The following is a 25,639-nucleotide window of genomic DNA, read 5'->3' as shown; positions in this document are numbered from 1 at the left end:
GGCTCTGAGCCACAACCATCTAGCTAAGCTTTTCCTGGATGCCTAACCCACAGAACCTTGAGAGAAAATAAAAAGTGCTGTCCTTTCAAACAACTATGTTTTGAAATAATTCATTAACAGCAACATATAGCTAATTAATTGCTAGGCCAGAGCAGACTGCCTGATAGTAGTGACTATAGGACAAGCCAGGAGATGAGCCTAAGGAATGATCCATCAAGGTCCACAGATTCCGTTTGGTTGGCCAGAAGGCAAGTATTTCATCACCTGAAGGGGATGATTCCAAACACCAACAGCAAAACAAGAATTATGGATATACAAAACAGAGGCCCTGAAGATGGAGGCAAGAGGATTTTATGTATTCCAATCTGGGATACATAGTAACATCCTACTTCAAATAAAGGTGCTGGGGAGACAGACCTGGTGGTGCATACCACAGGTTACAATCACAGCTATTTGGGAGGCTGAAGCAGGAGGATTACAATCAAGGCTAGGGGCTGGAGAGACAGCTCAGTGGTTAAGAGCACTGGTTGTTCTTCTTGAGGTCCTGAATTCAATTCCCATCAACCGCATGGTGGCTCACAACCATCTGTAGTTGGGATAAAGTCACTTCTGGCATAAAGTCATACATACAGATAGAGCACTCATACATAAAATAAATAAATCTCTAATAAGATCAAGGCTAAGGGCTGGAGAGGTGTCTCAGTGGGTGATTAAGAACACTGACTTCTCTTGAAGACGACCTGGGTTCAATTCGAAACACCAGCCATGTGATGACTCACACCTTCTGTAACTCCAGTCCCAGGAGATCCTATGCCCTCTTCCAGCTTTCAAAGGCACCTGGCAGTTACATAGTACATATAAAGCACTCATACACATGAAATGAAAATAAAAATTTTAAAGTGGTGGTGGTTACTGAAAACTACCCTGGGCTAGAGTAAGTTCAAGGTTAGTAGTCTAGCCAACTTAATGAGACCATGTCTCAAAACAAAACAAAAAGTAAAACGATTCTGGAAATAGAACTCAAGTTGAACACTTGCCAGGATGTTCAATGCAGAGGCAAATCGCTGTACCCCTAAACCTGGCTTGACCAGCTGTGCTTTAGCTGACCTCATCAGGAAATATTTAAACAAAAATGAAACAAGATCCCTCTGAGAAGGCACTGGTGACTAAACGCCTAAGCAAATGACCCGACACACCCATGTAGCTGTGAGAGGCAATGAAAGGGACAATGCATTCTGTAAGACTAAGAATTTACCAACCCCACCCCACCCCCCAAAAAAGGAAAGAAAATAAAAGAAAATTCTAACTTGGTGATTACAGCTCCCTTTGTCTAGTCACTTTAAATTTGTTCCATGAGAGATGCTCATGAGTTAATTAATTACAAAAAGTAAACTTACAAGCTGCACATGGTGGTTAAGCCTGGATTCCAGAACATGGGAGGCTGAAGCAGGAGGATTGCTGTGAGTCTGAAGCCAGACTGCGATACAAAATGAGACCTTGCCCCCCCAACTCCAAAAAAAGAAAAGTTATGCAAAGTTATATTTTTGCACATCTGAAATATGACTATAAATTTTGAATCCATGTAGTTCTGCTATAAAATATTTCAGACAATACAAAGATTAATAAAATGTATAGCCTGAACCCATCACTTGATGTAAGAAATGAGTCCCCTGGGTACTTGTCTTGGTTAGGGTTTCTATTGCTGTGAAGAGACACCATGACCATGGCAACTCCTATGAGTAAAACATTTAATTCAGATGACTTGCTTACAGTTTCAGAGGTTCAGCCCATTATCATCATGGTGGGGGGAATGGGGGCATGCAGGTAAACACGGCGCTAGAGCTGAGAATGCCACATCTTGCAGGCAACAGGAAGTTAACTGACTTACTGGCCGTATTCTGAGCATAGGAAACCTCAGGCCCCACCCTTCATAATAACACACTTGCTCCAGCAAGGCCATACCCACTCCAACAAATCCACACCTCCTAATAGTGCCACTCCCTGTAAGATTATGGGAGCCAGTTACATTCAAACTACCACAGTACTCTTCCACTACCTTCACAAGAAAATGCTACCCTGAGTTTTGCATTATTCTCATGCATTTATTTTTACTTTTACAAGTCTATTTATTTAAAATACCATAGTTTTGCTTCCTTTTAATATTTAAATGGAATTATAGTGTGAATGCTTCTGCAACTTCCTTTCCTTTTAATATGACATCTGTGAGGAAGTACCAGGGTATGTGGAATTCTGGCTAAGCCAACCTAACAGGTTTTACTGAAGACAGATATGATGGTTAATCCTCATTGTCAACCTGTCTAGATTGGAAATCGCCTAGGAGACACATGTTTAGGTGTGTCTGTGAGGGCATTTCCTGAGAAGTTTAACTGAAAGGGGAAGAGTCACCTGACTGTACTGTCCCATAGACTGGAATTCCAGACTAAGCAAAAGGAAAAAATGAACTGAGCATTCATCTCCCTTTGCCTCCCCATGAGACACCTCCATCTCCAGCCGCCGTCCCTTCCATACGTTGATGGATTGTACCCTCAAACCATGAGCCAAAAGAACCACTTCCTCTCTTCGGTTGCTTGGGCAGGGTACTTGGTAACAGCAATGAGAAAAGAAGCTTATCTATACACACCAATCAAGACGCGTCAGACATCGCCTGAAGGGTGGCAAAGGATGAAAAACCAGGTTGAATATGGATAGCCAGATTACCAAAACGGGGGTTATTGCTAAATGGATTTAGCAGGAAGATGTGATAAGATGGGATTTCATAAGGAAATACACAGATGAACCTAAAAAAAGACTCAAAAGCCTGACTCAAGTTTGGTCAAGCAATGCATCTTTAGCAAGGGCTCAGGCTGAGTGATACTTTGTGTCTCTAGAGATTCCCTTTAGTTTTCTAAATAAGTTGGCAATGGTGTCCTTAGAACATATTGCACACAACATAATTGTCTTGTCACAAGTTATTCAATGATCATTCAGCTTTCAATATGAAGATGGAGAAGAAAACTCAGTCAGGAAACCTTTTAAGGAAAGTGTTCAGGAATTTAGACAAAATAACTGGAATAAGGGCTGTAGTTGGCAGACAAAAAATAGATCTGAGAGATATTTAGTACCTAAAACCACCTGCATTTCAGGCAACCAGAGATGTAGAAGTGCTAGAGAGATGGTTCAGTGGTGAAGAACACTTGACACTCTTCCAGAGGACCTGGGATGGGTGCCAGCATTCGGACAGCAGCTCACAACGGTCTGAACTCTAGTTCCAGGGAATCCCATAATTTCTTCTGGCCTCGAAGGGCACCAGGCACCCACGTGGTACAGAGACATTCATGCAGGCAAAACTACTGAACACATACCTTTCTTTTTTAAATGTGTGTTCTAGAGAGGTTTTTATGTCAGTCAGGAACTCAAAGAAGAGCTCTGAATTGCATACATGTGGGAGCTCTATGAAGAATTAGTGACTGAATTCCCAACACAGATGGTAATGAACAAGGGTTGTGGGTTGGGGGCAGCCATGATTACTGTGGATGGAAACAGGGACCCCGTGTGTAGACTGCTGCCCAGGCATCAGGAGGTCCTGAATTCTGACTGTCAACTACCTTTGTGAAAAGCCTGATGTGGGGCTAGAGAGATGGCCCAGAGGTTAAGAGCATTGACTGCTCTTCCAGAGGTCCTGAGTTCAATTTCCAGCAACCACATGGGGGCTCACAACCATCTGTTATGAGATCTGGGGCCCTCTTCTGGTGTGCAGATATACATGGAAGCAGAATGTTGAATACATAATAAATAAAATCTTAAAAAAAACAAAAGCCTGATACATAGAACCAGTTGTAAGCAGCGCTGTTAATCCCGCTGTTAATCTCACACAGCAGGAGCTCACTGGGGCTCACTGACCAGTTTAGCCAATTGTGAACTCCAGGTTGAGTGAGAGCTTGTCTCACTGGAGGGTGATAGGACGACTATTTCCTCTCACATACTCTCTAGCAGCACAAACACAAAGACGGAAAAGGAAAGGGACAAGGAAGAATAGAGGGCAAAAAGAGGGTCCTAAGATCCAACTAGGAACAATTAGCTACAGCTTAAGAATTTAAAGGAAGTGGAGGCATCAACAGAAGGCAGAATTGGTTCTGAAAGTCTCAGAAGACAGTATGGCTTCCACTGAGGCCCAAAATGCAACATTTCCAAAAGGAAGAGAGGGAACACGGGCAGTGATTCTGGCTGGGCAACCAATCAAAGTTATCTAAAACTGGGCTTTAGATTTGGTGAAACATGGACAGTACGTGCTCCAGAGAGCAAGGAAATGGAGTGAACTGGGAAGCAGGAGGTGGAACAGGAGGTGGAACACAGGGTGGTGAGAACCTTAGCTGCGAAAGCATGGATAAGAGTGCGCACATCGAGAGGGGACTTGGGTGCGGCCAGGAAGAGGCAGATCAGTGAACAAGGGTCAAGAAAAACGAGTAAGGGAGGCGGCCGTTCCTCTGCATTGTGCGAGCCCCCTTACTCCATGAGCAAGGCCCACTCTCCTGAACTGAAATAATTTACAGACAAGAAATTATCCTTGAGGTTAAACGGTGGCAGACAGACATGTACAAGGAAGCCTTTGGGAATCTTGTGATTGTTGAATGTGTGGCGATGGTAACAACAGAACAGCATGGGCGTGGTGGTCATACGAGAAAACAGCATCGTGTTAGAAGCCTTGGAAAGAGTCTAAACAAGGCTGTTCAGCAGACAAGTCCACATCCCTCCCCAAAGGGCAGTCTGACTGGGGTGTGGAACTGGGTCATATATATTTGCATATGAAACTTCTTGCTAAATAAACTTTTGTGATACTCGGGAGGAAACAAAAAAAACCAGTAAGAAGAATCCCACGGTGCTGCCGCCCCAAAACTGAACAAGCAGCCAGCACTTCGCAGTCTGGATATGTGTGGGTTTCTTCAGGAGCGGGTCCTCTCTGCACTTGGTCCTCCAATCTCTTTTGCGTCACCAACCTCTTTCGCTATTGCTGCAACTCCTTCCGGGTCGGGGGTGGGGGTGGGGAGGGTGCACCTAGTCCTGAGCTGAGGCGCGCAGTCGGTCCGTCCGGTATTTAAACCTCGCGCAGGCGCGTTGCTGTCCTGTCGCTATGCGGGTGCTCGTGGGTGAGGGAGGGCTGAGAGTAGGGGGGCGGGCTTGGGCGGAGGTCGAGAGCTGGGAGACCAGCCGCACCGGGCGCGGTCTTCTCAGCCAGCAACCGAGCCCTGGTTCCCCAGCCCCCAAAGCTGAATCTCTGAAAGCCCGTGAGCTGTGTCACCTCTGCATCGCGGGGCTACATAGGGTGGCGGAGAGGAGAGGCCTGGTGTCAGGGAACCGCACCAAATGGGGCCGCCCGCCTCCACCCGGAGCAGAAACAGTTTGTGCTCGTTCTCCCATCAGGTGGCGGCACGGGATTCATTGGGACAGCCCTAACCCAGCTGCTGAAAGCCAGGGGCCACGAAGTTACGTGGGTCTCCCGACAGCCTGGGCCGGGTCGAACCACGTGGGTACGTCCAGCCTCTGCAAGGTGGGTGGGAGGGCAGTTTGGGCGGGAAGGACAGTTCTTTCTGTGCTTTCTCCCACAGAGTGAGCTCAGTAGGTCGGGGCTGCCCCTCTGCGATGTTGTCATCAACCTGGCTGGAGAGAACGTCCTCAACCCTCGGCGAAGGTCAGCTGGGCCGTAAAGCAGTGTCACCTGCACAGAGGGAGAGGGTCAACTCCTGTGAGCTGTGCATCGAAGACATACACTGTGCAAGTGTCTCTTAGCCTTGGAGCCTGTTCTGTACCGGTGTCATAAGAAAGCCCATTGTTATGGCTAAAGAGACATAGGCCCATGCCTATCATGGAGGGGGTAAAGTCGTATCTTTCTTAACCACCCTGAGTTATGCATTAGACAGACTTGGGACAGCCAGCGGGCTGACTGGGAGAATGGGCAGGCATAAAGGGGTAGGGCAGGATGAGTAGTGAGGATGTGGCATAGATACGTGTCTGTACTTCTGACTTTTTCATCTTCTCTGCAGATGGAACGAAGCCTTCCAAAAAGAGGTGCTTACCAGCCGTCTGGATACCACCCACCTGCTAGCTAAAGCCATCACCAAAGCCGAACACCCACCGCGGGCTTGGATACTAGTCACAGGTGTAGGTATGCCCCAAATCATCAACCTCTTACCTTAACAAGAACAGAGAACTCAGCTCAGGCCCTTGGGGCTAGTAACACCCCACTGCAGCACCCTAGAGCACGGATCCTTCCAGTGTAGCTTCTAGATCCTCCAGCCACACAGGTTTCTCCTGACCTCTCTATGTTCACTATGTGGTATTTATAGGTGTGAACGGAGTGAGAGTGTACTTGGCTAGAGACTCAAAGCTAGGAGTCCATATAGGAAGACTCAGAAAAAGAGGAATGGGCCAGTCCTAGTCTACCTACTGAATTAGTCTACCTACTCCTAAGCCCCTTGCTTTTTGGACCACAGTTCTTTATGAACAGCCCCCTATTGCTGTGTCACCCTTGAGACGGAATAATTGCAAACAATTAAAATGTGAACAGTAGCCACTATACTAAGTATTTTATACATTTATATTATTTAATCCTTGCAACAACCTTATGAGGTAGGTACAGTTACTCCTATATTGAATTGCAGATTGTTCATACAGAGAAGTAACTTGCCAGAAAGTCACAGATAGCAGGGATGGTGGAGCTCAAGCAGCCTGGCCCCCAGATTTCTGTCCCTAACGTCTACAAGCTAGCAGCCTCTGGGTGCAGCCTGACAGCCAAAGGCTAGACTTCCAGGCAGGAATACATGGAGAAGCTCAAGGGGAAAATTCATGGATCTTTCTTCTCCTGTGGAGACCCAAAGGGTCAAAAGAATAAAGCTAGGGAGCCCTTAGCTGCAAAGGGCCCAGAAGGACGGGGCCAGCCAAGCAAACAAGTTTTCTCCCTTGGCAGCTTACTACAAGCCAAGCCCAACTGAGGAGTATGATGAAGACAGCCCAGGAGGGAACTTTGACTTTTTCTCCAACCTGGTAACCAAATGGGAAGAAGCAGCCAGGCTACCTGGAGAGTCTACACGCCAGGTTGTGGTGCGTTCAGGTGAGGACCAAGTGCCTGGGATCCAGGCAAAGTGGAAGATTTCTGGGCTGAGGAGGGCTGAGCTTCCAGTGAGAGAACATCATCAGTCTAACTAACACAGAGGGAAAGTCCCAAGATCCACTCCATAGCCACGTGGGAAGAAAGTGAGGAAGGGAGAAGAGACATAGAGTAGTGCAGATTTCCAAGGTTAAGCAACCTTCCTGAACTACCCCTCTTGCCTACTTTAGGGGTTGTGCTGGGCCGTGGGGGTGGTGCCATCGGCCAAATGCTTCTGCCCTTCCGCCTGGGCCTAGGAGGCCCCATTGGTTCAGGTCACCAATTCTTCCCCTGGATACACATTGGTGACCTGGCAGGAATTCTGATTCATGCCCTTGAAGCAAACCACGTCCAAGGAGTCCTGAATGGAGTGGCCCCAGCATCTACCACTACCAATGCTGAATTTGCCCAGGCCTTGGGTGCTGCCCTGGGCCGCCCAGCCTTCATACCTGTCCCCAGCATTGTGGTACAAGCAGTCTTTGGAAGAGAGCGTGCCACCATGCTGTTGGAAGGCCAGAAAGTGGTCCCACGGCGGACGCTGGCCACTGGCTACCAGTATTCCTTCCCAGAGTTGGGGGCTGCCTTGAAAGATATTGTAGCCTAAATAGAGAAGGGCCCCAAGGCAGGAGCTGAGGCCTGTTCCTCATACAGAGAATTGGTTCAGGTAAGCCTTGTTCTGAGGGCAGAAGCCATCTTAGACTCCTCCCCCCCTTTCTCCCTGTGTTGTTGTTTCACCTCTATTTGAGAACTCCAGTCAAGGTTGTCATCACATTCCAACCTTAACCTCTTCAACTTCTTGTGGTTTCTGTGTGTCACACTGTTGCCCCAGTTCTCCATATGCTGTGTAGAAAACACTCTACAGTTACGGCAATAAATTCTATCACTGGATTCAGCTGTCTCTTTGGCTTAGATTCTCCTGGAATTGATCTTAAGGACTATTACCTAGATGGCTCTCCTTCCTAAATGAGGTTCTGACTGTTGTTATATTCAGTCTCTCTCCCCACGAGCTAGTGAGACATGAGCTGTGACAAAGGTTAAAGACAATAAATACATTTGAGGATCATTTCCAGTGAGCTTTGGTGCCACCCTAACCACCTGTTTGGAGGATGCCAGCAAAATTGGAAAAAGGGTCCTGTAGGTTAGCCTCACGGTTTCACCCAGTGCCAGTGAACTAATATAATAAACACATGCCGGCCCCACCTCATACTGCAGTAACACAAAGCCAATGTCCCTCTATAAACCTAGGATCTGTCTCTCATCCGCTTGGGAACACTTTGGCCTTCCAGGGCCCACAGCATAAAAAGGAAGCCAATTCTGGCTTTCTGTACACCCACCATCACAACAAGCAAAAAGAGCAAGAAACCAATCACAAACTTGAAAAGCATGTCTACCAGCAACCAGTTCAGACCATTCTCTTTGCTTCCTGGACACTGAGAAGAGTCATTGTCATTTCCTGATCAACTTGTCTCCAATATGGCTGCCCCAGCCTGAGTCAGTCTGGTGTAAAGATGAAAATGGCCAATGAAACAGGCAGACACTGGGACCTAGGGACCCTCTCCCTGATCACTGAGTTCCATACACAGTCACCTCTCTGTCACTTGGAGTAAGCCAGCCAGAAAAGAATCTAATTCAGGAACTCACTACAGGTTCCAAACAGAACTGAACCCAGAAGTACCTGCCTTACCTCTTTATCTGAGAAGCTGGCTAGCTCTCAGTCATTCCTGGGGAAAGTAATAGTAACAGAAGCTTGTTAGGCTGCACTAGAGGAAAATCTCCGGGAAAAACTATACATCCAGGTCAGGAATGTGCCACCTTGCAGAGAGTAAATTCCCTGGCCAGGAATCAAGCAGATACAAAACAATAACTTGTGGGGATTGGGATGTAAACAGTTGGTCATGATAGGTCCGTAGAGTTTATCTGTGACCAATCAGGTATCTTTCAACTCGGATGATTCAGCTTCCACTTGCTAGATAATAGTTCCTTCACCATACACACAAAGTAGTAGTGTGTCTTGCTGAATGCAACCTACATCTTTCATAGAAGAAATATTAGATAGATCCCATTAACATTGTCGATGCAAAGCATGGCTTCATGAATTTGGTGAATACACTCAACACTAGAGAGAGGATTTAACCAGGGCCATTCTGACACATTTGTGAATCTGTAAACTAACAGCTGAATGCAGCTGACCAGCTGCCACTTCTAGGAACCCTGAGAGTATTTAGGTAATGCAACAATCAACCCTAACAACTATTTTGTTTTGAAGGTTGCTGGGAAAGGATGCAGCCATTACAGGGCATGTTCTATTGGAAACCCAGTGTTAAAACTGAGGGTATGGACTGTGGACATCTCTGAATGGGAACTTTTGGTTAGGGAGCCTATGCAGACACAGGCAGACACACCTGAGACATGATCCAAGATCACTTCCTCACAGAAGCTTCCTCTGTGTTCTCATTCCTCCTCTCAAAGGTTATTTCTATACCTGATGTATAGACATAAGTAAAGGCCAAGCGACTCTGCCAAGATCACAAGCAGAGCACAACTGAGACTGGAAGCCCGGTACCCCCCTCTGCCTTGTGGGTCTGTCTCTGCTGTCCCTCCAACAGCCCACACAGCACTACGGCCCTTCAGAACCCAGACAGCTCAGCCTGAACAGCCACTCAGAAGAGCAGCCTGGGGGGGCTTTCTTCCTCACCTCAGCCTTTTGCCACCTCCAGCTTACCCTAGTCTCCACCTCATTTTAACTTGGAGGTGAGGCCGACGGTCTCGGTCTTCATGAAGAGCCTCTACAGCCTATAGAAACCCTCTGCAAAGACGAGGTTGAGCAGTTAACTCTGATTAAAGTGGTCCTGACTCGGGTTGAGTCACTCTATGGACCTGTCCTCAAGTACCCCAGAGGCAAGAGTATTCCCACACTCAGATCTCTTCTCTGGTGCTTCCTCCAGCCAGAGTACCACCTTAGAGGGATCCATGCACAGTTTGAGCAGCAGAGGACTGTAAAGAAGGGGCTGGGCTGGGGGAGCTGAGTCTGATAGGGCAGCAGCTATGCAGGCAAGTAAGGCTCAAAAGTTGAGACTCAGCAGGGCCTCAGAAAGCTGATTAATATCCCGGCAGTATGGTTCCCGCTGCAGGATGAAGTCCACCTTGTGGTCCTGACCCCAAAACACCTCCAGCAGCTGGCGCCGGAGCCGCTCTGTCTCCCGGGTCTTGCGGATACCACCACTGCCTCTCTCCTCTTCCTTCCCCTGCTTCCCCTGCTGCTGATTACCATGGTCTGTGGGGCCCCTGGAGGGCTGGGGAGTCTTAGCAGAGCCCTGTTTCCTGGAGAAAAGCAGAGTAAGAACTGATAAGTACTCCTGAGAAAAACTAGGCCCCAGGGAGCCTCAGCCAAACTGACCAATTTCCAGCTTTAGGAGATGAATTCATGAAGTTCACTAAGCCGGCCACTGAGTGGCAGTATCAACCCACTAGGAAAACAACCCTAATGAGATGTAGCCCTGTTTCATCACTTGCTTGAGGAGCCAACAGAGGGTGTCGGGGTACAACTGGCTATCATTACATGCAACCATCTCCCAAATAGCTCCATCAAACACACTGACCAGAAGAATAAAGAAATAAATGTATCTCTGTGTCAGGATTCCCTGAGGGGACTTTAAAGACCAGTCCCAAAAACTTGAGACTGCTGCGGAACTAAGCTGGCCCAAACTGCGACACTCCCATCCAAACCTCCAATCCTTCAGAGGAGCAGATCTCAACAGGCTGCAGGCAGAGAAGGGGCATCACCTGACTGTCTTCTTCAGGAACTCATCCAGGGTGGGGCCATTTCGCCCCAGTGGGTCATCTGGGACCATGAAGAGGTTTCCCACAAAGGTGAAGGGCAGCAGGCTGGATGAGGAAAAAGGAAGTCACAGAAATGACCGCACCCAGAGCTCCTGGCTGTCACCCTGAGGCACCTCCAGGCCCTTCCCCAGGGTTCTCACCCAGTGGTCAGAGAAGAGCTGGTTTTAGAGAAAGGTCTGAGTCGGTGCCCTATTCTCACCGCTCTCTGATGATCGCCATCCACTTGTCAGACTCCTCCGCCAGATCCCGGAACTGGTCATTGGAGACAATGATCCCATCCGTCTCTTCAGCCAGCTTCACCATGAACCTGTCTCAAGAAAACACAGACACCATTCTGGGATTCTCCAAGGACCAACCCCACAATATGCTATCCATGCCTGAGACCCAATTCTGGTGATGGAGGTCAGTCTCCCAACTCGTTTACTGAAGTGAAGCGTGAGGGGAGCTTCTTGGGAACTGGGCCCAGACCGTCGTGCATCGTAGGCAAGTGCTTTACCACTGAAATTGTAGGTAGGTAGACAGACAGACAGACCAAGGGAGTGGGGCTAAGAGATAGGCAGGCATGGTGGCGCACACCTTTAATCCCAGCACTCAGGAGGCAGAAACAGGTGAATCTCTTGAGTTCTAAGCCAGCCTGGTCTACATAGTTCCAGGACAGCCAGGGCTACATAGAGAGACCCTGTCTCAAACAAACAAACAAACGAATTGCAGACAGGATCTTGCTAAATTACTCAGTCTAGCCTTGAATTCACTCTGTAGCCCAGCAGGCTTTGAACTCTCCATCTTGCTAAATTACTCAGTCTAGCCTTGAATTCACTCTGTAGCCCAGCAGGCTTTGAACTCTCCTTCTTCCTGCCTCAGCCTCTCAAGTAGTTGGGATTACAGCCTGTGCCTCCGTATTCAGCTCCTCCCCTCACTATCACCCAGCCACAGCTGACTAACTAGACATAGGCACCAAGATTAGAGAAGAAACAGTGATGAATCCAAGGTAGTCTCCCAACATCATCCCATTCACAACCCTTTACAGTAAGAGTGAGCTATAACTTTCTCCCGCCCTGCTAGTCGCTCACAAACCTGCATTCCTCCTCTGACCTTTCCATGCTGCCTTTCTTTCCAGGGCAACAATCGCCTTACTAATTCAGACATTAAAACAATACTACTGCCAGCCTCCCACCATCTTCCTGCATCCTCACCTGCTCTTCCCCTACATAGAGCTCTTCACCCCAATCCAGCCCAAGTGAGAGGCCTTGAATAAGTCCACATGGCCAAGCTGGCAGCTAACGGCTCTAGAATCCACCCGGATGCCACTCTTACAGCCTTTTCTCTCTCAGTATTCCCTAATGTAGCCTCAATTCCAGCCAAGATCAGTGATCAGATTACACTCTTAACCAGTCAGTTTCTTCTTATTCCCTCCATCTCAGGGTGTATCCTAAGCCTCTACAGTGACAGCCACTAAGGAACTCGCTTCCTGGGAGCTGGCTGGCGGTCTAGCTCAGCTGGTAGAGTGATTACCTAGCTGCACCAGGCCCTAGCTTCAATCTCCAGCACTATATGGACTGGGCAGGGTAACATACATGAGTAATCTAGCATTCAGGAGGTGGGGATAGGAGAATCAGAAGTTCAAGGTCATCCTTGGTTACTCAGTGAACCTGAGACCAACCTGGCTACATGAGACCATACCTCAAAAAGTAAAAATAAAAATAGTAAAAGTAAAAATTTCAACTTTTGTTCTTTTGAGATTTATTTTTTATGTATATAGGTGCTTTGTCTGCATGTAGGCCTGCAGACCAGAAGAGAGCATCAGATTGTGGGCTGCCATGTGGGTGCTGGGAATTGAACTCAGGACCTCTGCAAGAGTCGCCAGTGCTCTTAATTGCTGAGCCATCTCTCTAATCCCAAAACTATAAAGGTTTTTTTTTGTTTGGTTTTGTTTTTGTTTTTCGAGACAGGGTTTCTCTGTAGCTTTGGAGGCTGTCCTGGAACTAGCTCTTGTAGACTCACAGAGATCCGCCTGCCTCTGCCTCCCAAGTGCTGGGATTAAATAAAGTTTTTTTAAATACTGCTGAGGCCCCACTTTAGTAATTTTCTTGTTTTATTTTTGAGACATGAGCTCATATAGCCCAGGCTTGCCTCCAATTTACTGAATAGCTGAAGCTAACCTCAAACTTCCTGCCTCTGCTCTACCTCCCAAGTACTGGCCTTAAAGGCACTTGCTACCATGGCCAGGTCCCATTTTAATAATTCTCCATCCACAAAGTGAGACAGTGAACTAACTTTTGAGAAGTTTAAAATCGAAGAGATCCAGCCCATCCCACATCCTTCTCAATCAAAACTTCCAACCCTTCCTTCCTGTAAAATCCCAGTCACAACAAGGCTCCCTTCCCTGAGTTCCTGTAGCGCCTGATTCACAGGGCGTTTTACTGTACTCGGGGCCTTCTGAAGCCAAGGACCAACTCTTGCCCCAGAGTTCTTCTCCAAGTCATGCACCTAGCCTGAAGTGGGCAGTCTGTATCTGAAAGGCACTGTGTGGGGGACAGAGAAGACCGGGAATCGGGATTAGGTACAACAGGTGTGTGGGAACAAGCTCAGGGGACGCTGTGTTGCGTCAAGTGCACAAAAGGTGCTTTCGGGTTAAGGACTTTCTGGCTCTCAGGTTAGGATGCAACCTGTGCTGCAGCTCTCCCTCGGGAGGCTCAGTTGTGCTCTGTTTTATACCATAATGAAGAGAAATTCCAAGTCTGCATCATGCATCCACCAGGTTCTATACAACTAAGCATTAAAACTGACTCAATTCAAAACTGAGGAGTATTAATTCTGTTATGGTGCTGATGTGGATTAAAAGTTACTGTCTTAGAATAAACTAAAATCTAGGCCTTAAAACAAAATAACAGTACTTGGGAGGCAGAAGCAAGAGGATCACCACAAGCTCAGAGCCAACCTGGCCTACAGAAGAAGTACTCAGTCCAGCCAGGGCTACAAAGTGAGATCCTGTCCAAAGGAGAAACAGTGGCATCAGGGGAGTCCTGATTGGTTTTTTATCAACTTGACACAATATGCAGTTATCTGGTAAGGGGATCCTCAACTGAGAAAATGTCTCTATTAGACTGCCTGTAGGCAAGTGTGTGGGACATTTTCTTGATTGCTAATTGACAGAGGGAGGTCTGCCCACTAGAGGTAGTGCCACCTCTAGGCAGGAGGCCCTGGGTGGTGTTAGAAATGGAGCTGAGCAAGCCAGTAAGTAGCCAGCAAGCATCCCTCTGTGGTCTCTGCACCAATTCCTGCCTCCAGGTTCCTGTCCTGACTCCCAATCAGAGAGAGACTATTACCTGAAAGTTAAGATAAAATAAACCCTCTCTTCCCAAGTTTCTTTAGATCATGGTATTTATCACAACAAGAAACCTAAGACAAGAAGAAAGTGAAGTACCTTTTGTAAAATACTTTTTACTTCTAAGGAGTAAAAGTTAAATATCTGAAAAGATAAATCATATAATCACTGTGCTGGTTAGTTTTTAATCGCCTGAGAAGAGTTCACAGTGAGGAACTGTCTCGCTCAGGTGGTCTGTAAGAACCTGGCTAATAGAGTGGAAAGACCCAGCCCCTGTGAGCAGCACCATTCCCCAGGCAGGGGGTTCTGGTACCATGAGTAGAGGACACAAGCTGAGCACTATCATGAATGCATTCAAAGCTCTCTTCCTGATTGTGGATGGATGTGACCAGCTCCGTAAGTTCCTGCCGCTCTGACTTCCCAGCTATAAAGGACTGTAACCTGAGCTGGGAGCTAAAATAAATCCTCCTTAAAGTTACTTTTTTGGACTTTTCTGGACTCTGGGCACCAGGCACGTACATAGTCCACATCCACACATACAGGCAAAATACTACTACACATAAATTTTTTTTACACGAAAATTAAGAAGATTTAAAATAGCTAATTAGCTTTAAGATGTATATATTTCTATACCATATATGCACAAGTGTAGCAGGAATATACCCTGTTTTCTGCTTAGCCTATATGGTAACTTTTGTCAAGGGAGTTAACCACTTACCCTTTTTATCTACCTCTGTAAACAGAGATAATAAACCATGCACCACTTTTTTTGTTTGTTTTTTTGTTTTAGTATTGAGACAGGGTCTCACTTTATAGTCCAGGCTGGCCAGGAACATACTTTGTAGCTCATGCTGGCCTCAAATTCATGGGGATTATCCTACCTCAGTCTCTCAAGTGCTGGGACTACAGGTGTAACTACCACACCCAGCTTCATGCAACACTTAATTGGGCCCATGCAATGTTAAGAGGGAATGTCACTAGACTGTTGCTTAGCACCAGGAATGAGGCAAGCACATACCTTATCTTCTTTTGATATTCACAAGGAGGGTGAATGAATGGAGAAGGATCCTGAGACAAAGAGGTTGATTGACTAAGAGGTGGGGCCAAGGCCATGGAGAAAGCAGATCAATAGTGAGCTCTGCAGCTATAACTCTGCCATTCTGTTCCATTCTAAGTCTGCTGATCTCCAGACAGACCTCCTATCAAAGACTGTTAATGCATTTTATTTATTGTGAAGAGTTACTCTCCCTTTCCCAGAACATTCAAAGAATTTGTCTACATTGGAAATTCTGCCAGCCAGCCATGTTACCAGCTCTCCATTACTCTGGTATTTTCTAGACAGTAAAGCACTTTATATAAAGACAAGGTGAATGATGAGCAGGCAAGCATAGTTGTCCAAAGTCCATCCCCTGTCACCTGCAGAGCTGATTTGCCTACCCCATCATACATCCCAGGGAAACTAACTCCACTACTGAAGCTGGAAGACAGAGGTCAGGAGCATCTCTCTCCTCCTCAAAGCCCCACTAGGCTCCATAAATAAAACTTGGGGTCAGGGGAGGGGCAAATACCTGTCATCATAGGAAGAAATCCTCTTGCCATCCATGACTCGTGAGGGTGTCAGGGAAAGCAGACTCAGGGAGTACAGCTTCTGCAGGAAGTGACTCTCTACAGAACAAGATACAACAGGGTTCTCCTCAAGGTAGACACAGCCCCACCCAGGACACAGATGGCCCCCAACTTACCTCTGACCTTGGAATCCTTACTGAAGCGCCACTGAGGCACAAAGACAGTTATGTCACGGTGCCCACGATCCCAGAAGTACTGCACGGCAAGAGCAATGCCCCGGCTTGAGAAGTAGTGCTGGAGGCCGTGCCTACAACAGAAAGGGTGACACTCAGGACCCACAGGAGGCCGTACTACCAGCCCCTCAGCAGATGTCTCCAAGACAGACAAAGATGCTTGTGGCATCCTCCCTCCTCAGAACTCAGCCCCACCAGCTACTTACACCATGGCCACATTGCTGCCATCAATGACAATATGACGGAGATCTGGCTGGCCAGGCACATTGGCAAGGCACAGGGTGAAAGGATCCTGTAAGGCTTCCTGGAAACGCTGTGTGCCAGTCACCAAGTTGCCCCCTCGAGTGCCTCGTTTCCATGGAGACCCTCGACCTCGAGCCCCAGCCTGTTGCTTGTCTCCCCTGTCTCCCCGATCTCGGTCTCCACACGGCCACGGGGGTTCAGGCGCAGATGGAGGGCTAGGTACTCTTGGCGGTGAGGTGTTCCCATTATGGAGCCGCTGGAGGAGAGAGGCTCCTCGAGTTTGAGCTGCCCTCTGAGTGGGCACAGGGGCACCAGAAGGTTCACCCTGCATACTGAACCCTCCTCTCTGCTGAGGAACCTCCTCCTTACCCAAAGCCTTTCCCTTCAAAGGCACTACCTCCTCTGCTCCTCCACCTGCTGGCTGTGACTTGAAAGCCACTCCTCTCTCCCAGTCCTCTTCCCCAGATGCATCCTTCTGCCCTGAATGCATGTCCCTGACAGCATCCTGTTTCCTTCCCTCCTTCTCCGCAGAATGACTTTCTCCTCTTGCTGCCTTTGACTCTCCCCACCCCACCATTCCAGTGCCCGGGGATTCCCCACCTTTGTTCAAGGGAGCCCTAACTCCCTGGAACTGAGCACTCAACAGGTCTGGGCTCCCCTGCTCATGAGAGGGCAGTGCCTGCAAACCATGCTCTCTGGATGCCTCCTGTACGAGGCTTAGGAGCTCCTCCTGGACAGCCAGGGGCAGCTGCAGCAGGGCCTCTGTGTAGGCATCCTTCCTAGTCTGCAGCAGAGCAGAGAAGTCTCTCAGCACTCCAGCACTGGCAGAGACTCCAGAATAAGACGGCAGCTGAAGATCCCAGCTCAGCCGCTGCACTAACTCCTCCACCCGGCTCTGAGCCATCACAAATGCCTCAGTTAGGCCACTGATCATCAGAGAGCCAGGAACCAGGGGCACCAGGTGGGCAGACGTGCTCCATGCCAGGCAGTCAAGGAAGAAGCCTTGGGCTCCCTGAAAGACGCAGTGCAGTCTGGGTGGGTAACGAATTTCACTCTGCAGTTCTGGGCTGCAGAGCCCCTTCAGGTATTCCTAGATGGGAAAGTCAGAGAGGAAACTTCTAGAAGCCATCCCCTTCAGGTGCATTGTTCTCCCTAAGCTCCAAGTGCTTGCATCATCCAAGTAGATAAATATAATTATTCCCATTGTAGACATAAAGAAATTTAAGATAAATCAGAAGGCTGTCAAGTGCTGAAGCTGTATTAGAACTCGAATAGATCAGAAGGCTGTCAAATGCTGAAGCTGTATTAGAACTCTTCCTCGAAGAGTCCCACTCCCAGGGCATCCCTTGGCAAGGACCACGTGTACAGTGGGATTACTCTACTATACCCAAGAGCACAAAGTAATTAGTTTCCAAATGCCTGCAGTACCTGGGCCATGAGGGCAGAAGTGAAACCAAAATTCTAAGTAAGAATTGCTGAGTTCCTCAAAGCTCAGAACAGAGGTGGGCAGGAAGGTAGCAAAGAGGCAAAGATCCTCCCCAACCCCTCCTCTGAATCGGCCTAGGGGAGGGGCAGGGTCCTGAAAGGATCTGGGACAGGCGTTAACCTTGGCTCTGCAGACATTCTCCTTCGGGCCCTCAAGCTGCAGCCAGATATGAGGGTTCTCTGGGCAGTCTTTGGAGAGGACGCTCATTCCCACGCTGAAAATGCGTTCCAAGCGAGCCTGTTGCTCCCGAACCTTGTTCTCGGCGACCGCAGACACCGCAAAGCGGTCAGGAGTGGAGGAAGCAAGCCCCCAAGTAGACATGGCTTCTTCCTGGGGTCCTGGCAGGGCAGAGGCAAAAGCTCAGAGACTTTGTCTCCCTTCAGGCCAAATCCTAATCACACGGCCTACACCCAACAATCAACAGGTCGCACCTAGTTACAACCCCGGTAAACAACCCCAAGAGGTAATACGTCCACGTCGCGGGTGGAGAGGACAGAAAATTATCGGCACAGGCCTCTCCCGGAGAGGAAATCCTTCGTAAACAAGGCTATCTGGGATGGACGACTGGCCTGAGAACACAGATGACCACCGCCCTGAGAGGGGAAAGGTGAAGGGGCCTCCAGCTCATTCTGAGGGTCCTAAGGAGTGGGTGGGTGAGAAGAGAATCCCAAAGCTCAGAGGTCTCTGAAATTTGTGAGTAGAAGAGGGCCTCTTCAGAGACGAAAACGCGCCGGAGACTGTAGTCCTGGGAGGGGGTGCCCTTGTCTGCCATGTTCCTTCTCTAGCCACTCCCACCTCCCCGCCCCCCTTCTCGGAGTCGTCCACAGCCAAGCGTCCCACCCGGGCCCGGGGCCTGGCGAGCCTCCCAGACCACCGTGGTGGCCGCCCCCAGCCCGATCACCCTCCCGCCCGCCGGTCGCGGCCTCCAGCTCCCAAGCGCCGAGAAGGGACGCGCCTACCGCCCAAGCCGCGAGTCCCGCCTGCTACGCTGGGGGCCCAGGACCCCCGCGCTTCTCCCACGCCCCAGGGGTCTGGGGCTGGGGACCCGAGTCTGGGAGGGCGCCCTCGGCTTCCTCACCCAACCTAGACGCCTCTCGTCAACACAGCGTAGTGGTTTTGGAGTCACTTCCCGGCCTGGGGCGGAGTCAGGCCGGCTCCTCCCCCGCCAGGGCTGGGCTGGCTTGGGCTCAGGGCTAGGCTGTGTGCCTCTTCTCGCGCCCTCCCTCCAGGGCTCTGCCTGCTGCCTTGCGGCCCACCAACCCGCCCTCCACGTCCCCTGCCGGGCCTAGCGGGTTGCCAACACTCCCCCCACCCACCCCAACGCCTCCCGCCAACTCTCACGTTCGCCTCCCATTCTTGGGATCCTTGCGTTTTCTGCACAGTTGAAGGTTCCAAGAGGGAATGTCCAGAGTCACAAAAGAATACTGCCCTTGACACAATTACTTTCAAACAGTAGATTGCGGGGATGGGGGATGAGGACATACCTTCCAACAAAAAGAAAGATTCCATAGAGAGAGACGATTTGTGATCAGAAAAGGAGACAATGTGGAAGGAATTGAAGAAACTTCATCTAACACACACACACACACACAACAGAGGGGTTGTTCTCCATCACCCACTGTCCAGCCTCCCTGCTACAGAATCTGGCTGGAGCTTGGTGACCTGTCTCTATGCCTCTTCTCCCTCCCAGAGCCCAACTGCTGTCACTATGCTTTGCCAAGGAGGAGGGAACTGCAGTGACAGCAGGAGTAAGGAGAGGCCAGGCAGAGCTGTGGGACACAACAGATATAGGGAAGGAGGTGCCCAAACTAGGAGACAGACCCATAGGACGGAGAGAGGAGCAGGGCAAGGGGTACTGAAAGCTTGAAACAGAGGAGGGGAGAGCAAAAGGAAGCAGAAGACAGAGGCACCAGGGAATGATGGGAACAAAACGGCACAACCCCAAGCTACCCTTGGCCCTAGTGCTTCTGACCCTAGGGCCTGGGTGGGCTCAAGAAGGGTCAGAGCCTGTCCTTCTGGAGGGGGAGTGCCTGGTAGTCTGTGAGCCAGGCCGACCTGCTGCAGGGGGACCTGGGGGAGCAGCTCTGGGAGAGGCACCCCCAGGAAGAGTGGCGTTTGCTGCAGTCCGAAGCCATCACCATGAACCAGCAGGGGAAACCGGTAATGGCACCATTGGCGCCATCTACTTTGACCAGGTAATGCCCTTGTCCCTGCCCCTGCCCCTGCCCCTGCCCCTGCCCCTGCCCCAAAGGTCTGCAAGGACCTGGATGCTGCTGTCCAAACCCACATTGCACCCTTCAGGCTTCAAGAAAACCGTCCTGCATCTCTTGCCACATCTTCTCCCAAGGTGGCCACCAACTGTTTGATTCTCTCACTCATAAACACACGTATCTTAGCAATTTCTCATAGTTTTTAAATCCACAAATTCCTGTCACGCCTGTTTGCCCCCCCCTTTTCTTTACCCATTGGCCAAATGCCAACCCCGGTGATATCCCTGAGCCCCAGGCACCCTGATTCCCCACTCAACAGGATCTCTTTCCCGAAGGTGCTGGTGAACGAGGGTGGTGGCTTTGATCGGACCTCGGGCTGCTTCGTGGCCCCTGTCCGAGGAGTCTACAGCTTCCGATTCCATGTCGTAAAGGTGTACAACCGCCAAACTGTCCAGGTGACCAGAGTGCCAGCCCCATCTTCCGGGCGGGGGCGGGGGAGGTGGGGGCATAAGTAGAAGGCAGCACATCCCTGGGTAGCTCTTCTATTGACCTGTATACTAGGGGCCATGAGCAGGGGAGGAAGGGTCCTAGACAGCGTGGTGTGCAGAGCCAAACACTGGCCACCCCTCAGCCCTCACAGGTGATCCCATTAAGCCTTGGGTGCCCAAAAGGAAGTCCTTGGAAGGATGAGGGTCTTGAGCTATGGGCTAGGAAAAAAGATGCTAACTGAGCTCCCCTCCCCAGGTGAGTCTGATGCTAAACACATGGCCAGTCATCTCAGCCTTTGCCAATGACCCTGATGTGACCCGAGAGGCAGCCACAAGCTCTGTGCTGCTTCCCCTGGACCCTGGGGACCGTGTATCCCTGCGCCTTCGCCGGGGGAATCTTCTGGGTGGTTGGAAGTATTCAAGCTTCTCTGGCTTCCTCATCTTCCCACTCTGAGAGCTCAAGCCTTTAAAAGACCGATATCTAGCATCTGGCCCTCTGCCCTGCCCTGCTCTGCCCTGCCCTGCCTTGCCCTGCCCTGCCTTGCCCCAGAAACAAGTATCTTTGAAACAAGAGAAAGCCCCCTTCAGGCTGCCTATAGCCCACCTCCTTGCATGAGATCCTGTGTCAAACACCCAAGGCTAAGAGAGGACAAGAGCAGAGGTATGGAATCCCTAGACAGAACAGTCCTCACCACTACCACTCCAGTTGCCCTCCCAGCCTCTGCTGCCCCTCTCCTGCCTGCAATTCTGGCTTAAAGCAAGAATTGGCAAGAGAGGAGCTTGCACTACTTCACAGACTCCACTCCTCCTGTTCTCCACCCCAGCTTCCTGCTCAGTGCTATTTGGTGACAGGTGGCACAGGTAAGCCTGGCAGGCTCCCACAGGGGCCCAGATGGACCAGCCTCATAGTACCTACAGACTCCATCCTGTTAGGAGTGCCAGCGTGAGAGATCTCAGCCAGCACTGTCTGAACAGGGGCTGACAGCCCAACCATAAAAAGAAGTGTGGGGAGGGCCAGAGAGCATCCTAGCTGGAGAGATAGGATGGGGGCCTGTGACTACCCTGAACATGATAAGCATTCTGCAGATAAACTGGGACAGTCAGCAGGCAGGAATCCTGCCATCCATCTGTGCCAGGTCCCGGTGGACTCTGGTCCTCATCTCCTGACCTCATCTTCTGAGGCATGCATAAATGTGTTCCTGCGTTCGTGTGTGTGTGTGTGTGTGTGAGTGTGGAGTACTGTATATGTGTTTGCTCTGACCAACAGGTGAAACCAAAGCAGGTACACAGAGCTGGAAGTGTGGTCAAAGGTCACACGAGCCTTGGAACAACACACCAGTGACCGTGTGTCCTCCTCCTTGACCACTTCCTAGAACTGCCCCACCTTTAAAATCTAACCTGAGTTTCAGTCACTCCCTACTCTTGCTGACACCTCTCTTCCTCCAGGTATCTTTCAGCTAACTTCCCTGTGCCTACAGCCTGTCCCTACCATCACTCTCCCCTTGATCTCTCTTATTCATCTTAAGTTTCCTGTTACCCAGAGTCCATGATTGGTCCCTCCAACTGATCTTCCTCCAGCATCAGAAACTCTCTTTCATCCCTTTGTCCCAGTGGTCCAGCATGAATGGGTCTCTCTGGAGAACTGTGGCTAGTGAGATGCTGAGCTTCTCACTTTAGGGAGGAGGCAGTTTGGAACAGGGATTACAAGATTGGAACACATGTGGCATGCTGAAGAGAAAATGAATTCAAATCGAGCATAACAGTCAAATTTTTAAAGGTTATGAAAGAGAGAGAGAAAGAGAGAGAGAGAGAGAGCTAGAGGTATAGCTCAGAGGCAAAGCTAATGTACATGAAGCACTGGGTCACTAGGTTTGAACTCTGGCACTGGGGTACAGGGTGGGGAGTGGGTGAAAAAGAGGAGGGAGCATTTTTTTCTGCCTTGGTCCATACTTTGTGACTAGGAATAATAGTTTAAACAAGATAAGAGTCTGCAGCCGTGAGTCCAGGATGAGCAGCCACTCATGGTCACAAAAGCCCAGGCTCCCTTTTTACAGTTCTGTCATCCTTGGCATGACATCTCATGGCCCAAGACAGCTTCTTGAGCTTCAGCAATTACATCAGCCCAGCAGTGCTGGATTGAAAGGGAAAAGAAAGGACCTGGCTCCTTCCTTGAAAGACAGTTTTCTGACAGCTGCATACACCATTTCTGATTGCATCTCCTTGCCAGAATATAGTCACCACACTTGGTCACATAAAGCCAGGACAGGCTAGGCAACAATCTTACCTTTTGTAGTATTCTCCCTCTCTCTCTCTCTCTCTCTCTCTCTCTCTCTCTCTGTGTGTGTGTGTGTGTGTGTGTGTGTGTGTGTGTGTTTATGTGTATGTGTGCGTGCGTGAGAGAGAGAGAGAGAGAGAGAGAGAGAGAGAGAGAGAGAGAGCGCCAGAAGACAGTCTTGGGTGTTGTTCCTCACCTCCCACCATGTTTGAGACAGTGACTCTAATGTTCACTGCGTACACAGGTTAGCTTGTCTGGAAGCTTCTGGAAATTCTATCTCCCATAGGAGCACAAGGATTACAGATGCATGGGTTATGGCCAGCTTGTATGTGGACTCTAAGGGTCTAAACTCAAGGTATCAGGCCTACACAGCAAATGTTCTAACCACTGGGCAATCTCCATAGCCCATAGACTTTATTCTAGACAACTATGTCCAGCTACAAGTCTGATGTCTTACACTATTAAGGAAGAAGGGTAGTTGGGCATTGGAAGATTTTCAAAATACAGTAGACTAGATCAGCTTGTAAACACCATGCTGTTTAAAATGCTATTTATTTATTGCAATTTCTGTATGTTGACTGTCTTGCAGAGTGTGACTATTCTCTGTAGCACTGATGTCCCCAGTCTCCTCTGTGCTCTAGCCAAAAGCTACAGACCCAGTCCCACCCTTTGACTCTCTCTGACCCATACCTTCTACATGTTTCTGACTTCCCTAGGAAAAGTTCTTGGAGTTTGAGGATTCAGTGCCTAGACTAGACCCACCCAGAATATGCCGAACAATCTTTCTATTTTAAGGTCCCCACCCGCAGTTTGTTTGCAAAGTCCCCATTCCATGTAAGAGCATATTAAGATGGCTCGGTGACTAGGGTGTAGACTCTAAGATATCTGCATACCACAGACTGTGGATGTTGAGAAAAACACTTGACACAATTCACCCATTGCTCGGAAAGGTGTGTGTCTGAGATGCCCAAGATAAAGAAGATCAATGCCAGCATAGGATTTTTGTTCTCTAGTTTATTTCTATGTTATTTGTATGGGTATTTTGTCTTTGCACCGCATACATACAGTTCCCTCGGAGACTAGAAGAGAGTGTCAGATCTCTTAAGACTGGAAATACAGCCAGCAGTGAGCTAGCATGTATAATGTGAGCTGGATCCTCTGCAAGAGCACCAGGGCTCTTAACCACTGAGCCACCTCTTCTCTCTCTCTCTCTCTCTCTCTCTCTCTCTCTCTCTCTCTCTCTCTCACACACACACACACACACACACACACACACACACACAGGTTTTAATCATCTCAGAAGGTAAATCAATTCCTACCCAACCAAGAATCCACTAATTGTCCATCTGGAACTCCTCGGCATGGAGAGAATGCCCCTCTTTTCTTTTGGCCCGGAGAGAGATGACTTATCTTTAGGCCACGTGGCTGTGTGTCCCTCTTTTTTTTTTTTTAAGTTGAAGACCAAATTCAAAACTTGGTCTGAGTGAGATAGTATCCATTTCATAATCTATAAACTAATTTTTATGATGGTAAGAGTGGAGGCTTAAAACTGGACAATCCCTGGGGCTGGAGAGATGGCTCAGTGGTTAAGAGCACTGACTGTTCTTCCAGAGGACCTGGGTTCAATTCTCAGCACCCACATGGTAGCTTCCAACTATCTGTAACTCCAAGATCTGATACCCTCACACAAACATACATGCAGGCAAAACATCAATGCACATAAAATAAGAATAATAAATTTAAAACAAAAACCTAGACAATACAGCTTAGTGTGACGGCACACACCTGTAAACTTGGCAGTTGAGAAGAAGCAGGAAGACCTGGAGTTGAAGGCTAGCCTGAGCTACCTAGACTCTGCCACATATGCACACACACACAAAAAAAAAAAAAAAAAAAAAAAACCTTGAATAATGCTTGTAGTGATGTATTTATCAAAATGTTCAAAGCTCTTGAAGGAACTGACCTATTAGACTTGTGATTCCACTAAAACATTCAGGATTGAATTGATTGTGTAATCAATTTGTAAGTGATGTGACTTGTAAAATGTATGGAATCTGATTTGTTGGCTGTGTTTTGCTTAAGTGGGTTCATGAAGTACACAGATTAAAAGTAAGTAAAGCCCCTATGGCAGTAGGTATTGCTTTGTGGGGACCAAAGCACCTCAGATTTGGGGATCCTAAAAATAGAATCCAATGTCAACTTTCACTCAGCCCTCTTCCTGGCAGCTAATTTCCACTGAGAAACTGGGCCAATGAAGAAGCCACTGGAGTTCTAAATACACAGCCTCCATCCACACGTGGTCCTCAATGGTCAAGCAGTTCTCCGGTCCCTTTGACAGCTTCCACCTCGCCCCACCCCCACCCACCCCTACCCCACCCCTGTCAGCAGCAGAGAGCCTCCAGTTTGTCTCCACTGAGTGCAGAGTGGGCCTGGAGCCCCTCCCTCCACCACGCCCACTTCTGCTTCTGCCTCTTCCCGAGGCTGACTCCACCTCCTATAGAGGTGGCTGGTGGCTGTCTCCGTCCACCAGCTTGGACCCTGTTTCCTCTGAGCACACCCCTTGCCTTTTGCTCTTCGCTACTCCTTCCCTTCAGTAGTCAGATTTGAGAGCTTGCAGCTCTTAGATTTAAAAGAGAAGGATAGGTAGGGAGAGCGGTGGCTACAGGTTAGCTATCCTCAGCCCTCTAAAGCCCTGAACCCCTTCGCTTAGCATCAACTTGCCTCCTCTTTAGGTCTTAATTTCATAATGTAAACATCTGTGACCAGGTGCTGGCCTGCTCGCCACTGGCCTGACTCTGCGGCTCCACCCACACTGCCTTGGCAGTCAGTCAC

General features: G+C 49.1%; 3 protein-coding genes across 8 annotated transcripts; 2 read left to right on the top strand and 1 right to left on the bottom strand.

Moving 5' to 3' along the window:
* Nucleotides 1-3,363: 3,363 nt before the first annotated feature.
* Khnyn (KH and NYN domain containing) lies at nt 3,364-18,999 on the bottom strand. 5 transcript variants are annotated; one of them, XR_004772278.1, is made up of 9 exons: nt 18,794-18,950; nt 17,955-18,172; nt 16,312-17,438; nt 16,049-16,179; nt 15,875-15,971; nt 11,181-11,288; nt 10,925-11,026; nt 9,864-10,462; nt 3,364-5,713 (listed from the first exon to the last, which is right to left on the bottom strand). XR_004772278.1 is itself a non-coding variant. In XM_035452389.1 (9 exons), exons 3-9 carry the CDS (start codon nt 18,153-18,155, stop codon nt 10,204-10,206), a joined length of 2,025 nt encoding a protein of 674 aa, XP_035308280.1. In that variant the 5' UTR covers nt 18,156-18,172; nt 18,266-18,403; nt 18,794-18,948; the 3' UTR covers nt 6,565-10,203. The 5 variants fall into 5 exon arrangements, 3 of the variants coding, with proteins under 3 accessions (XP_035308280.1, XP_027246321.1, XP_027246320.1); XM_035452389.1 differs by lacking the exon at nt 3,364-5,713 and adding an exon at nt 18,266-18,403 and having other exon boundaries at nt 6,565-10,462; nt 18,794-18,948; XM_027390520.2 differs by lacking the exon at nt 3,364-5,713 and having other exon boundaries at nt 6,565-10,462; nt 18,913-18,999.
* Nucleotides 5,030-7,778, top strand: Sdr39u1 (short chain dehydrogenase/reductase family 39U member 1). 2 transcript variants are annotated; one of them, XM_027390523.2, is made up of 6 exons: nt 5,042-5,144; nt 5,419-5,525; nt 5,604-5,686; nt 6,039-6,160; nt 6,962-7,105; nt 7,333-7,778. In XM_027390523.2, exons 1-6 carry the CDS (start codon nt 5,129-5,131, stop codon nt 7,743-7,745), a joined length of 885 nt encoding a protein of 294 aa, XP_027246324.1. In that variant the 5' UTR covers nt 5,042-5,128; the 3' UTR covers nt 7,746-7,778. The 2 variants fall into 2 exon arrangements, with proteins under 2 accessions (XP_035308281.1, XP_027246324.1); XM_035452390.1 differs by having other exon boundaries at nt 5,030-5,144; nt 5,419-5,686.
* A 163-nt stretch (nt 19,000-19,162) lies between the features above and the next one.
* Nucleotides 19,163-21,787, top strand: Cbln3 (cerebellin 3 precursor). The gene is made up of 3 exons (XM_027390524.2): nt 19,163-20,029; nt 20,380-20,499; nt 20,789-21,787. Exons 1-3 carry the CDS (start codon nt 19,751-19,753, stop codon nt 20,984-20,986), a joined length of 597 nt encoding a protein of 198 aa, XP_027246325.1. The 5' UTR covers nt 19,163-19,750; the 3' UTR covers nt 20,987-21,787.
* Nucleotides 21,788-25,639: the final 3,852 nt, after the last annotated feature.

This window comes from Cricetulus griseus (assembly GCF_003668045.3).
Source record: "Cricetulus griseus strain 17A/GY chromosome 1 unlocalized genomic scaffold, alternate assembly CriGri-PICRH-1.0 chr1_1, whole genome shotgun sequence".
NCBI classification, from domain to species: domain Eukaryota; kingdom Metazoa; phylum Chordata; class Mammalia; order Rodentia; family Cricetidae; genus Cricetulus; species Cricetulus griseus.
This window is presented reverse-complemented; position numbering and strand designations above follow the sequence as displayed.